Genomic DNA, 23,271 nt, shown 5'->3' with positions numbered 1-23,271 from the left:
GTTTCATCTTCAATGCCCTTGCTGATGGAAGGAGGTTTTCACTCAAAATCTCACGATACATGGCCCCATTCATTCTTTCCTTTACACGAATCAGTCATCCTGGTCCCTTTGCAGAAAAACAGCCCCAAAGCATGATGTTTCCACCCCCACGTTTCACAGTAGGTATGGTGTTGGATGCAACTCAGCATTTTTTGTCCTCCAAACATGACGAGTTGAGTTTTTACAAAAAAGTTATATTTTGGTTTCATCTGACCATATGACATTCACCCAATCTTCTTCTGGATCATCCAAATGCTCTCTAGCAAACTTCAGATGGGCCTGGACATGTACTGGTTTAAGCAGGGGGACACGTCTGGCACTGCAGGATTTGAGTCCCTGGTGGCGTAGTGTTTTACTGGTAGGCTTTGTTACTTTGGTCCCAGCTCTCTGCAGGTCATTCACTAGGTCCCCCCGTGTGGTTCTGGGATTTTTGCTCACTGTTCTTGTGATCATTTTGACCCCACGGGGTGAGATCTTGCGTGGAGCCCCAGATCGAGGGATATTATCAGTGGTCTTGTATGTCTTCCATTTCCTAATAATTGCTCCCACAGTTGATTTCTTCAAACCAAGCTGCTTACCTATTGCAGATTCAGTCTTCCCAGCCTGGTGCAGGTCTACAATTTTGTTTCTGGTGTCCTTTGACAGCTCTTTGGTCTGGCCATAGTGGAGTTTGTAGTGTGACTGTTTGATGTTGTGGACAGGTGTCTTTTATACTGATAACAAGTTCAAACAGGTGCCATTAATACAGGTAACGAGTGGAGGACAGAGGAGCCTCTTAAAGAAGAAGTTACAGGTCTGTGAGAGCCAGAAATCTTGCTTGTTTGTAGGTGACCAAATACTTATTTTCCACCATAATTGGCAAATAAATTCATTCAAAATCCTACAATGTGATTTTCAGGATTTTTTTTTTCATTTTGTCTGTCATAGTTGAAGTGTACCTATGATGAAAATTACAGGCCTCTGTCATCTTTTTAAGTGGAAGAACTTGCACAATTGGTGGCTGACTAAATACTTTTTTGCCCCACTGTAGCTGTGGTGGCCTGGACTGGATCAGGACATTCAACAGCATGTAGGCCACTGCTCACCTTGTGAAGCTGTTCGCAACAAGCCTGCTGCTGCCTGCATCCATGGTCCTGGGCTGCGACACCTTGGGAACACATCCATGTGGATTACGTTGAGATTGACAAGCAACATTTCCTTGTTGTCGTCGATGTCCATTCCAAGTGGATGGAAGTGTTCCCTACTCAACTGACCACAGCTGAGAAGACCATCAATCTTCTCAGACACCTGTTTGCATCGTTGGACTAATCAAGGAGCTCGTATCGGACAATGGCCCTCCTTTCACATCAAACGATTTTGAAATGTTTCTCAAGAATAACGAAGTAAGGCACATCCTGTCACCACCTTACCATCCGGCATCAAATAGAGCAGCGGAGAGAGCCGTGCAAACATTTAAGAAGGCCTGGACTAGACTCGAGGTTCAGTCTGTGCCCACCCACCAAAGGCTTCCCCGGTTCCTGTTTACTTACCGTAACACACCATGCACAGTAACGGAATGTACACCAGCGGAACTGTTTCTGAAATGCCAACCAAGCACCTGCCTGACATTGCTGAAACCAGACTTGTCAAGCACTGTGGCAAAGCACCAGCTACAGCAGAAGAAAGCTCATGAAAGACACTCAAAGAGGGAGAGAGGGTGATGGTACGTGATTTCAGACACCCCAAGCGCCTGTCATGGCGTTACCCTCTTTGGGTACAGCGAGCACCATCCCCCGCTCTCTGCTTCTACAACCAGACTGCTGTGGTCAAGGTGAGGTCGTAAATTCCTAGGGAATACCCTGCCATATGGCCACACAGTATAGAGATAGAGTGAAGTTTCATAGAGAACAAAGGAATTTCTTCCACCTCACAGAACTTGAGGTCTGAACAACGTTTACGTTCCGGAGAAGGTATAAAATATCGGTGAAGAATCCAGCTACGAACTGGTCCGTTTGTTACAACTTGGGGAAGCTCATGGGAGACGGTGTGGCCACATTACCATAACGCTGTTTATATAATAGCCTCAGATATGAGGTTTACATCTAATTGTTGAATAAGATGAATGAGTGAGTATGATACTGTTTGTAAAATTGTGTAATGTGATTTTGGTCTGTTTAATTGTTGCAGGAATTAAATTCCTCTATTTTAAATACCCAATTAAAATTAAACACTCTGTCAATTTATAAGAATTTGTATGACTCTTATTTGTATAAAATGGACAGAGCCCAGTCTTAAAGTCAACCAGCAGCGTTTATTCATGAGAGTACTGCCCATTATACATTTTATCACAGGTTATAAACTGAAAATGACGTCAGCGTTTTCTAAACTGTTCCGTCTATTCTCGACACTGGTACAAAGGCTGTATAATTCTCAAGCCTTCCCACATCGTCTAGAGCCAAGGTCAGCCTGTGTAGATAAGCATTCTAGCCAGTCTGGCGATATAGTTCATTCATTTCTACCAAGGAACAGACAGTCATTGTTCTAATTCTTGATTATATTTACACACATTATATTCAGTACTAGGATTAAAAAGAAAATTCATACATATACAGTAACATAATAGTATTCTGATTAGTACATATACAGTAACATGATAGTATTCTGATTAGTCGGTCCTGATTGAAATGTATACATAATTAGTCATTAAGGAAAATCCAATACCCTTTTGAGTTGAACTAAATCAGAGGACCGTCCATGAGCACAGTTAGGGTCAGGCATCCTGGGACAGCCCCTTTTCTGCAATTCCGAATAAAACCCAACTTTGAGAAATTCTCTGCAGACTATGTTTCTCTCAATCACGGGTGGACGAAGGTTGCAGACCATTGCCAAATCTTTTAACCATACCACGTGGTTAAACTCTTAGACTATCGATACCGACAGAATAAGAACAAGTCTTTGATATTAATTACTCGTCTGCAGCTAGGAATTCAGTATCATTGAACGCGAAGAACGACAACCGCCAAAACATCCATTCTACAACAACATGAATGAATGTCACTCTGAACTATCCACTATAACCACGATAGAGAGAGAGAGACAGACAATTCTACAAAATAAACAAACTTTTCAACAGCGATCAAGAAGACACACTGAGCGTAAATATATACACTGCTCAAAAAAATAAAGGGAACACTTAAACAACACAATGTAACTCCAAGTCAATCACACTTCTGTGAAATCAAACTGTCCACTTAGGAAGCAACACTGATTGACAATAAATGTCACATGCTGTTGTGCAAATGGAATAGACAACAGGTGGAAATTATAGGCAATTAGCAAGACACCCCCAATAAAGGAGTGGTTCTGCAGGTGATAACCACAGACCACGTCTCAGTTCCTTTGCTTCCTGGCTGATGTTTTGGTCACTTTTGAATGCTGGCGGTGCTTTCACTCTAGTGGTAGCATGAGACGGAGTCTACAACCCACACAAGTGGCTCAGGTAGTGCAGCTCATCCAGGATGGCACATCAATGCGAGCTGTGGCAAGAAGGTTTGCTGTGTCTGTCAGTGTAGTGTCCAGAGCATGGAGGCGCTACCAGGAGGCAGGCCAGTACATCAGGAGACGTGGAGGAGGCCGTAGGAGGGCCACAACCCAGCAGCAGGACCGCTACCTCCGCCTTTGTGCAAGGAGGAGCAGGAGGAGCACTGCCAGAGCCCTGCAAAATGACCTCCAGCAGGCCACAAATGTGCATGTGTCTGCTCAAACGGTCAGAAACAGACTCCATGAGGGTGGTATGAGGGCCTGACGTCCACAGGTGGGGGTTGTGCTTACAGCCCAACGCCGTGCAGGACGTTTGGCATTTGCCAGAGAACACCAAGATTGGCAAATTCGCCACTGCGCCCTGTGCTCTTCACAGATGAAAGCAGGTTCACACTGAGCACGTGACAGACGTGACAGTCTGGAAACGCCGTGGAGAACATTCTGCTGCCTGCAACATCCTCCAGCATGACCGGTTTGGCGGTGGGTCAGTCATGGTGTGGGGTGGCATTTCTTTGGGGAGGCGCACAGCCCTCCATGTGCTCGCCAGAGGTAGCCTGACTGCCATTAGGTACCGAGATGAGATCCTCAGACCCCTTGTGAGACCATATGCTGGTGCGGTTGGCCCTGGGTTCCTCCTAATGCAAGACAATGCTAGACCTCATGTGGCTGGAGTGTGTCAGCAGTTCCTGCAAGAGGAAGGCATTGATGCTATGGACTGGCCCGCCCGTTCCCCAGACCTGAATCCAATTGAGCACATCTGGGACATCATGTCTCGCATGTCTCGCTCATGTCATCATGTCTCGCTCTATCATGCTTTAGTCCAGGTCTGGGAGGAGATCCCTCAGGAGACCATCCGCCACCTCATCAAGAGCATGCCCAGGCGTTGTAGGGAGGTCATACAGGCACGTGGAGGCCACACACACTACTGAGCCTCCTTTTGACTTGTTTTAAAACTTGTTAAGGCTAGGCATAATACTTCCCCCTTTGGATGAATTGCGTGCTCATAGTAAACTGAAGAATAATCTGTCCAAAACTGCTAATATATGCGTATCACAGGGCAGGCAATCTCCCAAACTAGTTTTGGAATCTTGAAAGTTGGGGCAACTTTGACGTCATCGCCCCCATCCTTCCCAACCAGCTATGGATCTGGAGACACTTTCTATGTTTTCCACTAGATGTCCTCATTCAGTAGAGTGTTTAATTGTGCAAATCCCGCGAGCTTTGACCCTTTGGGAGGCAAAAGAGTGGGTGTCGCGAGAAAATACATGTGCGTTAGGGCGCGAATTGGACACAGACCTTCCTCTGTTCCAGCTTGCCTGAGAATAATTGTCCGGTTGAATTTGATTGTCCGGTTGAATTGAGAATTGTTTTGTACGTTTATAACATCCTAAAGCTTGATTCTGCACTTAGTTTGACCAGTTTAGTCGACATATAATATGTAATTTTGAAGTTTTGATGCATAACTGTTCAGGACCAGAAGTCATTTTGGGTGCATTTCAGCTGAAAGTGGTAGCAGATGCTACTATAAGGACACACGAACTGAAACAAAACGATGTATTGGGTAAGTATGACTCCTTCCACTACATTCTGATCGAAGACCATCAAAGGTAAGGGAATATTTATGTTGTAATTTTGTATTTCTGTTGACTCCAACATAGCGGAGAAATATTGCTTACGTCTGAGCGCCGTCTCAGGTTATTGCATAGTCAACTAATTCTGTAACGTTAAAAACAAATCTGACACAGCGGTTGCATTCAGAACCAGTGTATCTTTCTAACTATATGTAAAACATGTATCTTTAGTCAAAGTTTATGATGAGTATTTCTGTTATCTGGCGTAGCTTTCCATAATTTCTCCGGACATTTTTGATAATTTTATGAACATGGCGTCAATGTAAACCGAGATTTATGGATATAAAATGCATATTATTGAACAAAACATAAATGTACTGTGTAACATGTCATATGACTGTCATCTGATGAAGATTTTCAAAAGGTTAGTCAATGATTTATTTTTTAATACTGCTTTTATAATTTTATATTTTCTGGGACAAAATGGCTGCCTCTTGTCTTTGTTTCGGTGGTGGTCTAATATAAATATGTGCTGTGTTTTCGCCGTAAAACATTTAAAAAATCTGACATGCTGGGTAGATGAACAAGGTGTTTACCTTTCATTTGAGGTATTGGACTTGTTAATGTGTGGAGGTTAAATATTTCTAAGAATATTTTTGCATTGCCTGCGCTACCGTTTCAGCTGAACGGGGGGGGTTGGCGGACCCTGAGAGGGACGCCTCGCTTTAACTGGTTTTAAGGACATTACATCAAAGTTGGATCAGCCTGTAGTGTGGTTTTCCACTTTAATTTTGAGTGTGACTCCAAATCCATACCTCCATGGGTTGATAAATTTGATTTCCATTGATAATTTTTGTGTGCTTTTGTTGTCAGCACATTCAACTATGTAAAGAAAAAAGTATTTCATAAGAATATTTCATTCATTCAGATCTAGGATGTGTTATTTTAGTGTTCCCTTTATTTTTTTGAGCAGTGTATATTGATTGCAATTGTTCCCGAATGAGTTAGCGTTCATGTGTAAAGAATTAGCATTTCAATTGTTATAATTATTAACTCTGTAGTGACATCTTAGTCGACCCCCACTTCCCTTTTGTCTAACAAGCCGCCATGCCGGTTTAGCCCATTATCCTACCATGTCTTGTAACCATATTTTCTTTGTTGTTTTGTGTATGCATTTCTGTGAATTACTAAGTTAGTTATAAATAAATGATTTAAGACAATTGATGTATAGATGACTCATAGTGAAGACTGGGTTCGTGCAGATAACCAACCATTTACGACGTTTGGAATGAGACTAACGTGAGGTAAAGTAAATCATTAATTAATCAGAAGACTATGGATCAGATATGAAAATACCTGAAAAGTTATTTTAGGAAATTATAACTTTGTCATCTGAATATTTTCCTTGGTGCCCCAACTTCCTAGTTAATTACAGTTACATGATTAATCAGTTTGATCGCGTAATACTAATTACAGAGAATCTTTGATAAAAACTAAGTCTTCAAGATCATCTGCTACAGTCCAACACCCCAGCAGAGACATGCCGAGAGAACAAGAACAATAACGACCCCCAGGACTAGTCTCCTGACTGACTGTGGATGTACGGGAGAGACAGAGCCTGACCATCTACCCGAATCTGGTCCACCACCGGAAGCCCAGGAGGAGCGGAGATATCCTATTCGACAGCGAAGGGCACCTCAAAAGCTTGACCTGTGAGTTGAGCTGTTTAAGGAGGTAACAGTGTCACGACTTCCGCTGAAGTTGGCTCCCGGTGCTCATCGTCACGTCCTACTAGCTGCCACCGATCCCTTTTTCGTTTGTCTGTTAGTTTTGTCTTATTAGTTTCACCTGTGTTCTGTTGTACGGCTTAATGAGCTTCCCTATTTTAAGTACCTGTACCCGCCCTTGTTTTGTGCGGGATTGTCTTTATGTTACGTGTTTTAGGTAGAGGTGGTTATATTTTCTGGACTTGGCACCCTGTGTTGTTGGGCTTGTCATTTATGTGTGCTGTATTAAAGAGCACTTTTCCACAGTGGAACTCTCTGCGCCTGATTCCTTCACCCACCTAGTCCCGTGTGACAAACAGACAGTAAAACAAACAAACACTTCAATATGTTATCTCTGGAAAGAAAAAGGACATTACCTGGGATAGTTATTAGGACACAAACTCCATCTTCGGGGCAGAATAATCCCCTGGATTTGTGCTGGGCTCTGAAAAGTCTGCTTCAACCCAGTAGTTGAAAAATGTTTAAGAATGCATTGTTCAGATATTGCATTAGTAGTTACCTAACATATTTACCTTGTTCTCTGGGAGTTAAACACTATGGGGGAGGAGTGTAGTACCTGGGATCTACATCTGTTTATATTAGTTACTGTGCTGTTACTAAGCAGTAATGCATTACGGCAGTGTTACGTTACTACACCTAATAGGAAATGCACATGTGCACTAGGGTGCCGGGAACTGTAGAGCACGAGTGGTTAAGACTAAACGAAAATTAACTGTACTCCCTTCTGCCTCGTCATTTCTCCACAACACAAATATTTCAGGATCATTATTATTTGGACCATATAGGTTAATAAGCCATATCTGTTTATTGCCCAATAACATATATAAAATTATCTATCTACCATGACGATCTGTTTGGACAATTTGCACATTTGGATCAAGATGACTGTTTATTAAAACAATCACCCTTTTTGAATTTCTATGCCCATGGGAGAAATATATTTCCTGTAAACAATAGATATTATATTCCTTCTCGGTTAGCCAGGTAAATACTGATGGTCTTTTCTTATTATCTGCCAAGCCATTACATTTGTAACTGGCTATACTTATTTCAACTCAAGATTTCAAGAACACACATAGGGGATCATGCAAGGGCAGCCTCCTTTTCCAAAGAATTCAAAACCTGAGGCCTGAAGGAGCACCTGAAGACCATGTTTCCTCCTTACATCACGCACATAGTATCACATTTATTTGTATAGCCCTTCTTACATCAGCTGATATATCAAAGTTCTGTACAGAAACCCAGCCTAAAACCCCAAACAGCAAGCAATGCAGGTTTAGAAGCACGGTGGCTAGGAAAAACTCCCTAAAAAGGCCAAAACCTAGGAAGAGAGAACCAGAACCAACCTAGAGAGGAACCAGGCTATGAGGGGTGGCCAGTCCTCTTCTGGCTGTGCCGGGTGGAGATTATAACAGAACATGGCCAAGATGTTCAAATGTTCATAGATGACCAGCACGGTCAAATAATATTAATCACAGTGAACAGGTCAGGTTTCCATAGCCACAGGCAGAACAGTTGAAACTGGAGCAGCAGCACGGCCAGGTGGACTGGGGACAACAAGGAGTCATCATGCCAGGTAGTCCTGAGGCATGGTCCTAGGGCTCAGGTCCTCCGAGAGAGAGAATTAGAGAGAGCATACTTAAATTCACACAGGATACCGGATAAGACAGGAGAAATACTCCAGATATAACAGACTGACCCTAGCCCCCGACACAAAATACTGCAGCATAAATACTGGAGGCTGAGATAGGAGGGGTCAGGAGGCACTGTGGCCCCATCCGATCATAACCCCGGACAGGGCCCCCACACCACTAGAGGGATATCTTCAACCACCAACTTACCATCCTGAGACAAGGCCGAGTATAGCTCACAAATATCTCCGCCACGGCACAACCCAAGGGGGGGTACTAACCCAGACAGGAAGACCACGTCAGTGACTCAACCCACTCAAGTGACGCACCCATCCTAGGGACGGCATGGAAGAGCACCAGTAAGCCAGTGACTCGGCCCCTGTAATAGGGTTAGAGGCAGAGGGAATCCAGGTGGAGAGAAGGGAACCGGCTTGGCAGAGACAGCAAGGGCAGTTTTGTTGCTCCAGTGCCTTTCCGTTCACCTTCACACTCCTGGGCCAGACTCCTGGTCTACACTCAATCATAGGACCTACTGAAGAGATGAGTCTTCAATAAAGACTTAAAGGTTGAGACCGAGTCTGCATCTCTCACATGGGTAGGCAGACCATTCCATAAAAATGTAGCTCTATAGGAGAAAGCCCTGCCTCCAGCTGTTTGCTTAGAAATTCTAGGGACAATTAGGAGGCCTGCGTCTTGTGACCGTTGCGTACGTGTAGGCCTGTACGGCAGGACCAAATTCTGAAAGATAGATACGAGCAAGCCCATGTAATGCTTTGTAGGTTAGCAGTAAAACCTTGAAATCAGCCCTTGCCTTAACAGCAAGCCAGTGTAGGGAGGCTAGCACTGGAGTAATATGATCAAATGTTTTCGTTCTATTCAGGATTCTAGCAGCCGTATTTATCACTAACTGAAGTTTATTTAGTGCTTTATCCGGGTAGCCGGAAAGTAGAGCATTGCAATAGTCTAACCTAGAAGTAACAAAAGCATGGATGAATTTTTCTGCATCCAGTTTGGACAGAAAATGTCTGATTTTTGCAATGTTACGCAGATGGAAAAAGCTGTCCTTGAAACAATCTTGATATGTTCGTCAAAAGAGATATCAGTGTCCAGAGTAACGCCGAGGTGCTTCACAGTTTTCCTTGAGACGACTGTACAACCATCAAGATTAATTGTCAGATTCAACAGAAGATCTCTTTGTTTCTTGGGACCTAGAACAAGCATCTCTGTTTTGTCTGAGTTTAAAAGTAGAAAGTTTGCAGCCATCCACTTCCTTATGTCTGAAACACAGGCTTCCAGCGAGGGCAATTTTGGGGCTTCGCCATGTTTCATTGAAATGTACAGCTGTGTGTCATCTGCATAGCAGTGAAAGTTAACATTATATTTTTGAATGACATCCCCAAGAGGTCAAATATATAGTGAAAACAAAAGTGGTCCTAAAACGGAACCTTGAGGAACACCGAAATGTACAGTTGATTTGTCAGAGGACAAACCATTCACAGAGACAAACTGATATCTTTCCGACAGATTAGATCTAAACCAGGCCAGAACTTGTCCTTGTAGACCAATTTGGGTTTCCAATCTCCAAAATAATGATGCAGAGCCTCGGTCTGACGCCATTAAAAGGTAATTTACCACCTTCACAAGTGCAGTCTCAGTGCTATGATGGGGTCTAAAACCAGACTGAAGCATTTCGTATACATTGTTTGTCTTCAGGAAGGCAGTGAGTTGCTGTGCAACAGTTTTTTCAAAAATGTTTGATAGGAATGGGAGATTCGATATAGGCCGATAGTTTTTATATTTTCTGGGTCAAGGTTTGGCTTTCTCAAGAGAGGCTTTATTACTTTATAGAGAGACGTTTATTATGTTCAACATAGGAGGGCCAAGCACAGGAAACAGCTCTTTCAGTAGTTTAGTTGGAATAGGGTCCAGTATGCAGCTTGACGGTTAAGAGGCCATGATTATTTTCATCATTGTGTCAAGAGATATAATACTAAAACACTTGAGTGTCTCCCTTGATCCTAGGTCCTGGCAGAGTTGTGCAGACTCAGGACAACTGAGCTTTGGAGGAATACGCAAATTTAAAGAGGAGTCCATAATATGCTTTCTAATGATCATGATCTTTTCCTCAAAGAAGTTCATGAATTTATTACTGCTGAAGTGAAAACCATCCTCTCTTGGGGAATGCTGCTTTTTAGTTAGCTTTGCGACAGTATCAAAAATAAATTTCGGATTGATCTTATTTTCCTCAATTAGGTTGGAAAAATAGGATGATCGAGCAGCAGTGTGGGCTCTTCGATACTGCACGGCACTGTCTTTCCAAGCTAGTCGGAAGAATTCCAGTTTGGTGTGGCGTTCCAATTTTCTGGAAGCTTGCTTCAGAGCTCTGGTATTTTCTGTATACCAGGAAGCTAGTTTCTTATGACAAATGTTTTTAGTTTTTGGGGGTGCAACTGCATCTAGGGTATTGCGCAAGGTTAAATTGAGTTCCTCAGTTAGGTAGTTAACTGATTTTTGTCCTCTGATGTCCTTGGGTAGGCAGAGGGAGTCTGGAAGGGCATCAAGGAATCTTTGGGTTGTCTGAGAATTTATAGCACGACATTTGATGCTCCTTGGTTGGGTTCTGAGCAGATTATTTGTTGCGATTGCAAACGTAATACAATGGTGGTCCGATAGTCCAGGATTATGAGGAAAAACATTAAGATCCACAACATTTATTCCATGGGACAAAACTAGGTCCAGAGTATGACTGTGTCAGTGGGTAGGTCCGGAGACATGTTGGACAAACCCAACTGAGTCGATGATGGCTCCAAAAGCCTTTTGGAGTGGGTCTGTGGACTTTTCCATGTAAATATTAAAGTCATCAAAAATTAGAATATTATCTGCTATGACTACAAGGTCCTATGGGAATTCAGGGAACTCAGTGAGGAACGCTGTATATGGCCCAGGAGGCCTGTAAACGGTAGCTATAAAAAGTGATTGAGTCGGCTGCATAGATTTCATGACTAGAAGCTCAAAAGATGAAAACGTCATAGTAACTCCTCTTAAAGACTCATCCCCTCTGGCATTTAGCCACCGTTATCTTTTTGCCATGCACTAATTTTAGTTTGGTTTCACATTAGGGCATGGAAAGTTTAGAGCCATAGCAATGTTTAAAAAATAAACAGTCATGATTGATTTGCACTTTCCGCACCAAAGTACATTCATCTCTAGGAGACAGAACACATCTCCTTTCTGAGCGGTATGACGACTGCATGGTCCCATGGTGTTTATACTTGTGTACTATTGTTTGTACAGATGAACGTGGTACCTTCAGCCGTTTGGAAATTTCTCCCAATGATGAACCAGACTTGTGGAGGTCTACATTTGTTTTCTGAGGTCTTGGCTAATTTATTTTTGATTTTGCCATGATGTCAAGCAAAGAGGCACGGAGTTTGAAGGTAGGCCATGAAATACATCCACAGGTACACCTCCAATTGACTCAAATTATGTCAATTAGCCTATCAGAAGCTTCTAAAGCCATTACATAATTTTCTGGAATTTTCCAAGCTGTTTAAAGGCACAGTCAACTTAGTGTATATAAACTTCTGACCCACTGGAATTGTGACACAGTGAATTATAAGTGAAATAATCTGTCAGTAAACAATTGTTTGAAAAAGTACTTGTCATGCACAAAGTAGATGTCCTAACCGACTTGCCAAAACTATAGTTTGTTAGCAAGAAATTTGTGGAGGGGTTGAAAAACGAGTTTTAATGACTCCAACCTAAGTGTATGTAAACTTCTGACTTCAACTGTATATGTAGCCAAAAAAATGAAAAATCAACAAAGACAGTTGTCCTCCAATGAGGGGGGTGGTGGAGGGGTTAAAAATAGTAATAATAATAATACATAAAAAAATAAACACACCCTGCCACTGATTGGATCCTTTGAACCATCTGTATATATCCTTAAAAACAAATAAAACCTATTCTCTCTCCACACCTCTTCTCACGTCCTCACCCCCTCTCTCCTGTCCTCAATCATGTCCACATCTACACTTGGTTTCGGAAACAGCCACGGAGGAACATTCCCCGGTACAATTGCTGGCCCTCTCTCTCTCTCCCCCAGTCCATATTATTGTTAGAGGTGCACACCGTCACCTACTGTACGGGTTGTAAACTACGTGTGTATGTATATACAGTGGGGCAAAAAAGTATTTAGTCAGCCACCAATTGTGCAAGTTCTCCCACTTAAAAAGATCAGAGAGGCCTATAATTTTCATCATTTTTCCACATTACAGCCTTATTCTAAAATTGATTAAATTGTTTGTTCTTATCAATCTACACACTATACCCCATAATGACAAAGCAAAGACAGTTATTTAGAAATGTTTGCAAATTTATTACAAATACAAAACAGAAATATGACATTTCCAAGTGTTCAGACCCTTTACTCAGTACAACGCTCCCCATCCAACCTGACAGTGCTTGAGAAGACCCGCAGAGAAGAATGGGATAAACTCCCCAAATACAGATGTGCCAAACTTGTAGCGTCATACCCAAGAAGACTCAAGGCTGTAATCGCTACCAAAGGTGCTTCAACAAAGTACTGAGTAAAGTGTCTGAATACTTATGTAAGTGTAAATAATATTTCCGTTTTTTATTTTGAATACATTTGCAAAAATGTCTACAAACCTGTTTTTACTTTGTCATTATGGGGTATTGTATGTAGATGGATGATTGAAAAAAAAACAATTTAATCCATTTTAGAATAAGGCTTTAACATAACAAAATGTGGAAATAGTCAAGGGGTCTGAATACATTTTGAACGCACTGCATTGACCACAAGAGGTCCCTGTTGGATTATACATTAGAGTCTTCAATAGACAAGGATGGCAAACTGAGAAAGTTTAATTTAGCAGAGGGAAATTCACAATGATGCTGTACACTCAACAGTACTCATATTGGGTCACCACTCACTGTACTGTTCAGAGCTAGCAAGAAAGACATTGCACTGTACTTGTGTACGTATCATTAAAACTTGAAATTTTATATTGGGTCACTGTACTACTGCACTATTTTGCTTGATTAATATCCTATGTATTTTCAATCATGGAATTCAAACAGTACATCTGTGCACTTTCCGATGCAAAAATAGGCTACATTTTGTGATATTTGGTAACTGTTCTGTATCAGGCTACCACAATATGAGTGCTGAAAGGAAAACACTGGCTGAGTAGTACTTGCAAAACTTTTGATATTGATAAGAGTTTATTAAATATCAGGCAACACAATGCAGTAGGTCAGCATGTCGGGTTATTATAGGCAGTGATTGTAGGTTTCTGGAGAGACATGTTTTTGTGTTAGATCGTCACTCAGTGTCAGATCCTGAACATGCCAAGGAAGGTGGAGTGAGGCTTGAGGACAAGCCCAGCAGATTTCCTGGGAATGGAGAGTTCCAGAGTGGATCCTGGCTCCAGGTAATGGACACCTGGGAGAGAAACACCAGTAACTTCAGCACTGGGTGTAGTAGTGCTGTAATTGTGTTCCGTATTCTAAGTAATTCATTTTAATGTTGTTTGTAACACACGCTGGCCGGGGTTGAGTCGACTCACCGGCTGTGTAGCAGGTGTTTTGGGCCACAGTGATGTTGCTGGGCATACTCTGTATGCACTTCATCAAGATGGTCTCAATACCATGTAGACGCTTCTTGATCACATGACCCATAGTCCATGTGGTGTCTTTATACAGCACCTGTACACAAACATAGTGATGGTATAGAGGGACCTTGGCTTGACCGCCTCTCAAGAGATGACAACGTCTAGTTTTAATAGGCTACCTGACTGTAGATGAAGTAAGTCCCTTCGGTTACCACAGTGACCTTTTCTCCAAAGACCTGCAGCCCCTCCCCTAGACGACTCAGTCCTAGAGCCCATTCTACCAGAGTGTAGTCATCTTCATCTGAGACAACATAGTGGTTAAAAACATAGAGTATGTGTATGTTGGAGACAAAATCATGTTTGAGAGTATTGTAGTTAATGCAAAGCGCCGTTTATACCGGGTTCTAACATGCGTCCTTTTTCCAGATGTTGTCCACATTCCGATTGTGCCCACATTTTTAGCCAGGTGTAGACAATTAAAAGACGCATAGTGATCTAATTTTGAAAATATCTTATAAGTTTAAACGATGATCAGGACAAGATAAGGACGCATGTTAGTGGTAGATATAAACAGGGCTATAGAGTGTGTGTGTGTGTGAGAGAGAGAGAGAGAGAGAGAGAGAGAGAGAGAGAGAGAGAGAGAGAGGGAGAAAGAGAATGTACAGTGTAGATGTGAATTCATTGCCCATTCGACTCACCATATGAGTGTGATGACAGAGGAACAAGATGAAGAAAGGCACTACTCCCTGCTGGATGACATGGAAATTATAAATTATTAAGTAAATTGTGTGTATGTGTGTGTGTGTGCGCGTCGGAAGGGACTGACCAGTGCGCCGCTGTCTCCGTCTCCCATGTCTTGAAATCTCCCTCTTTCCTCGAATTCCATTCCATTGTGTATGTCTGTGAGAGTCAGATATCTGTGTCAAATGCCAGATGACATCAGATGTGAACCTCATAGTGTGACAAGAATCCGTTGTTTCAGATATGTGGTAAACAATCAAGTAATTGTCATCCTTTTCCAGACTTCAACTCCATTGAGAAGTGTGGTGGATAATAAACCTTATTGCTCGAACTCCAAAGCATTAATAACTTAAAAATAGCCCAGTAGCCTAAGAATATTCATTGATGTCTCATAAATTCTCAAATCATACTTTACACATCAGCTGATTGCGTGATAGGAGTCAAATGTTTCAGATATGTAGTAAATAGGGTTGGTGTAGGTTACTTTCTAAATGTAAACTGTTCCAGTTATTAGTCACCTGTCCAAAATTGTAATCAGCAACGTAACTTTAGGATTACTCAAAATCAGTAACGTAATCAGATTACTTTGTTATTTTGGATTACTTTCCCCTTATGGGGCATGAGGTGGGGTACTCCAGTCCTCGCGCATGATTGTCACACTGTCTCTCCATCCCTAGAAAACACAGCTGATTAATCAAATTGCATTCTGAACTGAAGATCATGATTAGGTGATTATTGGAGTCAGGTGTGTTTGCTGGACCTGGGGAAAAACTATGACACCAATCAGGCTCTCGAGGACTGGAATTGCCCACCCCTGCAAGACTAAAAGGATCCATCAAATGCATTTGGTGTGTCATCATAGTGGTCTCTGGCTTGTGGTCAGGCTGAACAAAGTTAAACTTGCACCTATTTTAGATTCTGAATTGAATGTCATTGAGGAAACCGAAAGGTATGATCATGTATTTTTTCACAAACATCCTTTCTGGCTTTAAAAGTAATCCAATAAATAATCATCTAGTTTTTCAAAAGCATGTCGTCTGATTTCAATATTTTTCCAGGTTATTTTGTAATCACAGTACATGTAAAAACTACCCAACCCTGGTGGCAAACAATAATAATAATTGTGGTGAAATATGCCTTATTGTTCTAAGCATTAACAAGCATCTTGATTCCTTACTTCAAAATCTGAAATTTCCTAGTGGGTAGGCCTAGCCTACGAATATTTATTGACTTCTTATACATTCTCAAAAACATAGACCTACTTCACACATCAAGCAAAGTTTCACAATAGTGTTTTCTTCTTCGTGTAGCCTATAACCTATTAGTAAATGTATGAACTCACCTACCCCGCAGCGCGAGATATCAGTAGACGATTCCTTTATGTCCCCGCACACCAGACTGGTCCACTGACGCAGCTCCCGCAGTTCGACCTGCATCTCTCTGACCCGGTTGGACTGCAGGACCATCAAGCAGGCCAAGAACAGCGACACAGCGTACAGCAGATATGAGCCATGAAAATGTACTGTATAACGGTTTGTCATTATGTCACACAGGCGATACCAACTGTTACGAGGACGAGGGGATGGCGTCCTTTTTCAATGAAGGCTTTGTCAGGGCCGTAATGATCCCGTTACAATGTGCACTTTCACTTTCTTCATGTCATCATCCCATCATTTGGAAAACGATGACTCATGCAGTCTCGGATTACAAAACTGCTATGAAGACCTGGAGGACGTGTGAAAACAAAGTGACAGGCTACAGTAGGCCTACAGAAGTCTGAGGCTAAAGTTAATGTCTTTATTAAATGTTTGTACTACAATTTGTTTTGAGAAAGGCAGTGACCAAGACAGGCAAGTGGTTCATAAAAATAACTGATTGTAATAACTGAATGAAAAGGGAATACAGTTCAGTAGGTTTGAAGCACTGTAGACTCTACATTATAATTAATGAATGTATATATGCTTGGCTCTCAAGGGAAAAGGAGTACTTGATAGCCAAACAAGAATACATGTACTTCTAGTCAGGCCTATGTGCTTGTCTGGCTATGACAGAACAGGTCAAAGGGTCCTTTGAGAGATGGACTCAGTTGAAGGCTGATGCCACCAGTTTCGCACTCCACTACCTCAAAGACCGCCTCGCCAGCCCTTCAAGGAACTTCTCAGAGGAGAGGGATGGGCTCTGTCTGTCAAAACAGGAGCAGGGTGAGTAGCCAAGTCAAATCCTTTTTTTCTCCAATTCATTTCTTCATATAACGCTCCCCAGTTCAAGACCATACTAGTCACACTGGAATGCAATGTTATGTATTTATTTACATTTTTTTCATTGCTTGGCTATCCAGTATAAAATTAACTGACCAAATGTTGTACATCATTTTTAAGTAGTAAAATCTGAACAAACTAATTGTAACATTGCAAAACATATCCCTTAAACTCTGAATCTGTTCAATACAAACTATGAGCCCTTATACAATGTGAACTCTACAAGTGCTTTGGAGAAATGTAACAAAAATTCAATTATTCCTCTGGAGTGTGCCCAATACCCCAAAATTCATTGTGGGACAGACGAGGGCCTTGCCAACCCCCCTTGGCTTGTCTATCAGCAGTTGCCAGGACAAATGACAGCATCGGATTTCCTCCAGGAGCAAGATGGGATGCTTGTTCAAATCCTCCAAACAGACCCTGCAAAGACATCACAGTCGAATAAGGGATATCCACATTTGCTTCCTCAATTCCAGTTACTCTTAAATATAATATCAGTCAGTGAGAGTTGAGTCCATGCCTCCTTCTGGGTGTAAGGGCGAGTGAGGGTTGGACTGAGGTAGTCCGTAGCTTCATCCTGCTTCTCCACTGTGGTGCTGATAGTCATGCTGCTGTCCTCTGCTTGCTTCTGGGAATGGCCCTTTTCTGCCTTACACCTGGGTTTGGAGCCCCACCAACTCCCCCGCTTCAACCTGGGACATGATCGTGTTTGGGTTCATTTGAAGAACTACTGTTCTATATTTAATGCTTATCGTCCAAAGGCAACCAACAATGGTAAAAGTAGGAATAATATGAGTTTCTGTTTTATTTAGTCACCTATGATATTCTACTATGACTCAACAGCCTTTCAGAGTTGCCTTTGTAGATTTCTATCCCTATGTAGCACATGGGGATGTGTGAAACTTAATCCTCAGCCTGAAGTGTCCCCACTTGCACCAGCGAATAGCTACAGTAGCTTTTTGCGTGGCGCTGACTGGTAAGACGGTTCAGGAGGGCAGTCACGTGTCCTAGCAAGGCAGAGTTCCTGCCAGGTGTGGGCCGAATCGGTAAGAAGTGGTATTCGCTAAGCAAGCAGCATGATGTCCTTTACACCTGCACTAAATGTATAACCACATTTCTGCCCCCATGGCATCCAATTAAAATCAGTTTCCCCTCATTCTACCCTGAGGGCACAGTAAAACCAACAAGTAATATCAACGAGCCACAGGCCATCCATCTCCAATGTCCCCTCTGCACCATCTAGCATCAGAAACCTTTCGCTTACTGGTCAATAGAGCTCTGTCTCCTGCGGAGGTCCCCAATGTGCTGCAGCACTGCTGCCACCCTGGGTTGCACCACCTGGCTGCTCTGTGCTGCACCCCCTGTCCTCCCCTTCTTCTTCCGGCCCATCAGTTCCACTGGAGAAGGTAGCTTTCCTAGACCCAGCCTTCCCCCTTTTTTAACTCTCTGTCCTGCTGGAGGTGATCCTGCCATGTCCACGCCAACCTGCGTGTAAACATAATGGCAAAATCAAATCTGAAAACGTTTTACCTCAATCGTAGGATGTGCCATTTTAAAAATGACAGCCACAGTGAAACATGTTTACCAAGTCTTAGGGTACTCACTAGTCCTTCAGGTTTATTTGAGAACATGTGCATCTGAAATGGGCTGTAGGATGGGTTGGGCTCAGGAGACACTTCACTAAGAAACAGCATACAGACCTCTATCAGTAAGAGTGAATTTGACTGGAGCATTTCTAAACCTTGTGTTTATAAAAGTGAGATTGTTGGTGGTGAAAGTGAAGAGGACATCCACCTTGGCTGACATAGAATCCTGTGCCAGAAATGGTCTCTACTCTGAGACAAGGAGCTAGACTGTGGGGGAGGGCTAGGCTCAGTCTCCATCTCTGAACACTGACGCTGCACAACCTTGGACCTCCTGAGGGTGTGAAGAATACAACACAAAGCAAGCCGCATATTACCTGAAATAATGGCTTAACTTTAAAAAATAATACGTTCTGAACTCTAGCAACATAAGCAACTCACTTGGCAAACGAGAGGAACTGATCACCATCTTCTGCCTGTGGTTGTTCTACCAGAGTAAAATGCCCAGCATTATTAACAACTCTGTCTGCTAGGTGCCACATTGTTACCCTGGGAGGGAAGAGCAGCTGAAATACGAATACTAATGTAGAACGTGACCTTTAATCAATTAATAATAGTCTTGAAATAAAACTATTGCCTGGTATCCTAGCCAATACCAGAACGGCCCTACAATAAAAACATATTTTAATAGGCTAACGTTAGCCAGCCGGTTTCCAATCCAGCCTGCATTTAAGGCCAACAAACGATATCAAAGTCCCGCGCAAAACGTGAGCGCGTGCCATAAAGTCAGCAGCACGCGAGGAAAATACACAGCAGATCAACGTAATAGATCTACTCCTTGGCGTCAACTCTTCAAGTCCGTATTGCTTGGCATGCAACATTTCTCAGGGTAGTTTTTGTTAAAAGTCCTCGCCATGATGTCTGTCTGCATTCCTCACTATACATCTTGGAAATGGTGTTGTGCTTTAGTCTACTTCCAACTCACTGCAAAGAAGGTGAGATCACCTCTGAAAATGTTATGCCAATTATCTCTTCCAGTTATCCTTTATAGTCTTATGTGCAGTTTCACTCAATTTCCAAGAAATAATAGCTAATGCAAAACAGGCCTGAGAGACGGGAACACAAATGTATCTAAGGTTCAGTATTTTTTATTGCATGACAAATCTTAGTTTGCAAAACAAAAATAAATGACACATTCACACGGCTTTCCAAAGTCCTACACTGCACAGGACTAGGTATAGCGCTTAAGTGGATGGACTTGACAGGGGGTGCGTTGTCTGCACAGCAAAGGAATTTCCCCTCTGCTCCTTGTCTAGGCGTTGGAGAATTTGGGCAGCTGGTTTCCCAGAACAACCCGTCTCTCCAGGCCCTCCTCTGTGATGGCTGCCAGACGAGCCACTCCTCCACTAGAACCGTCCCGCTCCATGGCCAGTGCCAAGGCTGTATGGAGAGAGAGACATTAACAACACCTAGATGTGACCCGACAACCAACATATTACAGATCCAACTATCAAGTATTTTCAGTTCAGTTGTCATGACATATGGTGGAAGAGATTAGAAAAGCTACAGCTGAAGATATTTGAAACAGCCTAATGACAGTGTAAAGATCATAGGTGGGCTACAGGGTCCGCTGTGCTTGTGCAGGCAAATGTTCCTTCCCAACAGATTCAAATAATCTACTTATCAAGGTCTTACATTTTAAACAACGCTATTAGGTATATTTCAATCAGCTTTGTTAGTACAGGGCTCAAACAATTGCCTGCAGACACTGTTGCTCTCCAGGATTGGAATTACCCACCACTGTGCTAGACTGTCAACCTCTGGTCCAACTCACCCTGGGTACAGAAGTGAAGACACTCCTCCTTGGTCATCCCAGGCTTGTAGTTCGAATCCATGAAGCCATATATGTAGGAGCTGCCAGAACCACCTACTGACACTGGCTGCCTCACTATCATACCTCCCATTGGGACTGTGTACACCTGTGTAAGAGGGAAGGGTCACTGGAGAGTCAATCCATGTAATCTCAGCAAGCCATGACACCCACCACCAGGGCCTAAAATGTCATTTTTGGTCACCAGCCACCGTGGCAAGTAGATTTAAAAAAATACATCTACCAGCTACTAGGATTTTTTACCAGCCAAAATATGTTTTCACCATAATACAATCAAAAACACAAAACGGATGACCATGCTTTGTAATGTTTCTAAAACAATAAATGTATTAGTAAGAAGTAATGTGGTATATTGCTCAATTTCCATTTATTTTTGGTGACCCGAGTCTTTTAATCAAAATATCAGAGACAAAATGTTTAGCTACCCCTTTAATGATGTGAGTTTACCATGGTAACGACACCACTTAATTCCTGTCACGATTTGAGATCTGACTAGTGTGTGTCTTCACTATCAGTTGAAGCAGAAGACTCAAACTACCATTGAAAAACAACTGAGCTTGAGGGCTAAATGTAAATTGCCGAAAAAACATAAGGACAAAGTCTTACATAGTAGACTTGAGTAAATTAGACCAACTTTTATGCCTGTGGGCAGTGCTTTCAAAAAGGAACGCATCAGCTCTTCATTCATTGCACACAGCAGCTCCCCTGTCAGGCAGTGTTCCTGTGCGAGGTGGGATATAGTATTCCTATTTCTTTGTGTATTTAATATCTAATAAATCAAAACAGCTACTGCAGAATTTTTCTAGCCCTAACTCGCACATGCTCATACTGTACAATTTGTTATTTATTTGCAAATGTAATGCTCTCACTGTAGAGCCCTGCAAATTGACCAACATGGCTGGTGAAACAGACATTCTTACCTGCCAATACCCAGATCTTCCCACATTTGGCAGGTGCTAATTTTATACCCTGCCCACCACCATCCCAGATTGTTCTGAAATCCTTTCTTTGCTTTTTGCGGTGGAATGACCCTACACATTTCTCTGAGACAGTGGGGGAAAAGTGGTTGGAGTGTATGATCCAAATACAGATGCTGATAACTCACCTGTCCACCCCTTCTTTTGTCCCAGCCAGCCACAATGATGCCAGCCATCAGCTCCTCTCTGTATCTGTAGCATGTCTGTTTGAAGAGATTGGCTGCCGTTTGCACAAGTGGAGGCTCATCCAGCTCAATACTGCAGCAGGCACAGAGGGAGAGATATTTCACAGTACTTGTACATTAAAACTTTAATCAGACACTCAAGACAATATTTTGATAGTTCTCAAAGCACTTATTTTATCCTGGGAGTGGTATGAAGATAGCCACTAACTATATAGCTGTGCTGAAGAGTTTTGATCTTTGTGTAGCGGTATAGCCGGTGTGTTACCTGTGAAAGCCCAGCTGATAGGTGACTATATCAGCAACAGCCTGTGTGTCAGCTGCAGAACCAGAGCGGCAGCAGAAGATGCGGTCGTGAATGGGAGTCAACTTGTCAGTAACTCGATTGGCAATGTAAGCACTACAACCAGTTGGGGAAAAATTGGGAGTATTAGGCAGCTCTAGCTATAATGTTTTTAAAACACAAAAATGTCAATGGAATAGAGGCCGACTTAATCAGCAATCTATTTCTATTAGGTCAGGAAGCCGGTAAGACACAGTTGCTTGATTTAAAGTAGCTTAACTTACCCTGTTGTTGTTCTGGAGTCCGCGCCAATCACAACCCCTCCATCAAACTCCACTGCCATAATGGTAGTCTGTGATTAGACATGAAGAATCAGAACAACATTTTTGCTTTATTTATGTGAAAATAATCCCAATGACAGTATGTAGAAAGAAACGGTAATGGCTAGCTGGCTACCAACAAAATCAGCTGTAAAATGCTATAGCTAGGTACATACATGGCGAGCGCTTCTGCAGTCTCATTGTTAGCTAGCTAGCTAGCTAGCTGAAGTGGCATGTAAATGCCTGTGTTCAGTTTGGGCAACGCAATCAAACCTATGTAAAGTGAACGGTGCTATTCTACATTTCCTCACCCCAGTGCTAACTTCTTCTTGTGCCCACTCTGGCACCAAATCAACTGTACTAAAAGCATTTTCGGACCGGTTCGCTGACATGTACACAGCAGCCATCTTGACAGTTGATGAAATAATGTTCTTCTTCGCTGGTCTGGTTTAACAAATTATGTTGTGCTGACTATCGCCACCTGTTGGATTGCATGAGAATAACAACTTCAAAAATCGAATCAAATTGTTTTTGTCATCTGCGCCGACTACAACAGGTGTAGTAGACCTTACAGTGAAATGCTTACGTACAAGCCCTTAACCAACAATGCAGTTTTAAGAAAAATACAAACAAAAATAAGAAATATAAGTAACAAATAATTAAAGAGCAGCTGTAAAACACCAATAGCAAGGCAATATACACGCAGTACCGGTATAGAGTCAATGTGCGGGGAACCAGTTAGTCGAGGTAATTGAGGTAATATATACATGTGGGTAGTTATTAAAGTGACTATGCATAGATAATAACAGAGAGTAGCAGTAGCATAAAAGGGGGGGCCAATTTGAATCTGGGT

General features: G+C 42.4%; 2 protein-coding genes across 5 annotated transcripts; both read right to left on the bottom strand.

The window, feature by feature from the left end:
* Positions 1-13,775: 13,775 nt before the first annotated feature.
* On the bottom strand, positions 13,776-16,636 carry tnfsf13 (TNF superfamily member 13). 4 transcript variants are annotated; one of them, XM_020466155.2, is made up of 6 exons: positions 16,271-16,636; positions 15,010-15,100; positions 14,882-14,932; positions 14,363-14,484; positions 14,139-14,277; positions 13,776-14,014 (listed from the first exon to the last, which is right to left on the bottom strand). In XM_020466155.2, the coding sequence occupies exons 1-6, from the start codon at positions 16,463-16,465 to the stop codon at positions 13,905-13,907; spliced, it is 708 nt and encodes a 235-aa protein (XP_020321744.1). In that variant the 5' UTR covers positions 16,466-16,636; the 3' UTR covers positions 13,776-13,904. The 4 variants fall into 4 exon arrangements, with proteins under 4 accessions (XP_020321744.1, XP_020321745.1, XP_020321746.1 ...); XM_020466156.2 differs by having other exon boundaries at positions 14,882-14,929; positions 16,271-16,634; XM_020466157.2 differs by lacking the exon at positions 14,363-14,484 and having other exon boundaries at positions 15,010-15,083; positions 16,267-16,634.
* A 3,261-nt stretch (positions 16,637-19,897) lies between these two features.
* LOC109874218 (proteasome subunit beta type-6) lies at positions 19,898-22,864 on the bottom strand. The gene is made up of 6 exons (XM_020466037.2): positions 22,730-22,864; positions 22,383-22,450; positions 22,084-22,215; positions 21,762-21,891; positions 20,600-20,744; positions 19,898-20,205 (listed from the first exon to the last, which is right to left on the bottom strand). The coding sequence occupies exons 1-6, from the start codon at positions 22,823-22,825 to the stop codon at positions 20,078-20,080; spliced, it is 699 nt and encodes a 232-aa protein (XP_020321626.1). The 5' UTR covers positions 22,826-22,864; the 3' UTR covers positions 19,898-20,077.
* Between the last annotated feature and the right edge of the window lie 407 nt (positions 22,865-23,271).

The sequence above is a fragment of the Oncorhynchus kisutch genome, linkage group LG29 (genome assembly GCF_002021735.2).
Source record: "Oncorhynchus kisutch isolate 150728-3 linkage group LG29, Okis_V2, whole genome shotgun sequence".
In the NCBI taxonomy this organism is placed as follows: Eukaryota; Metazoa; Chordata; class Actinopteri; order Salmoniformes; family Salmonidae; genus Oncorhynchus; species Oncorhynchus kisutch.
This window is presented reverse-complemented; position numbering and strand designations above follow the sequence as displayed.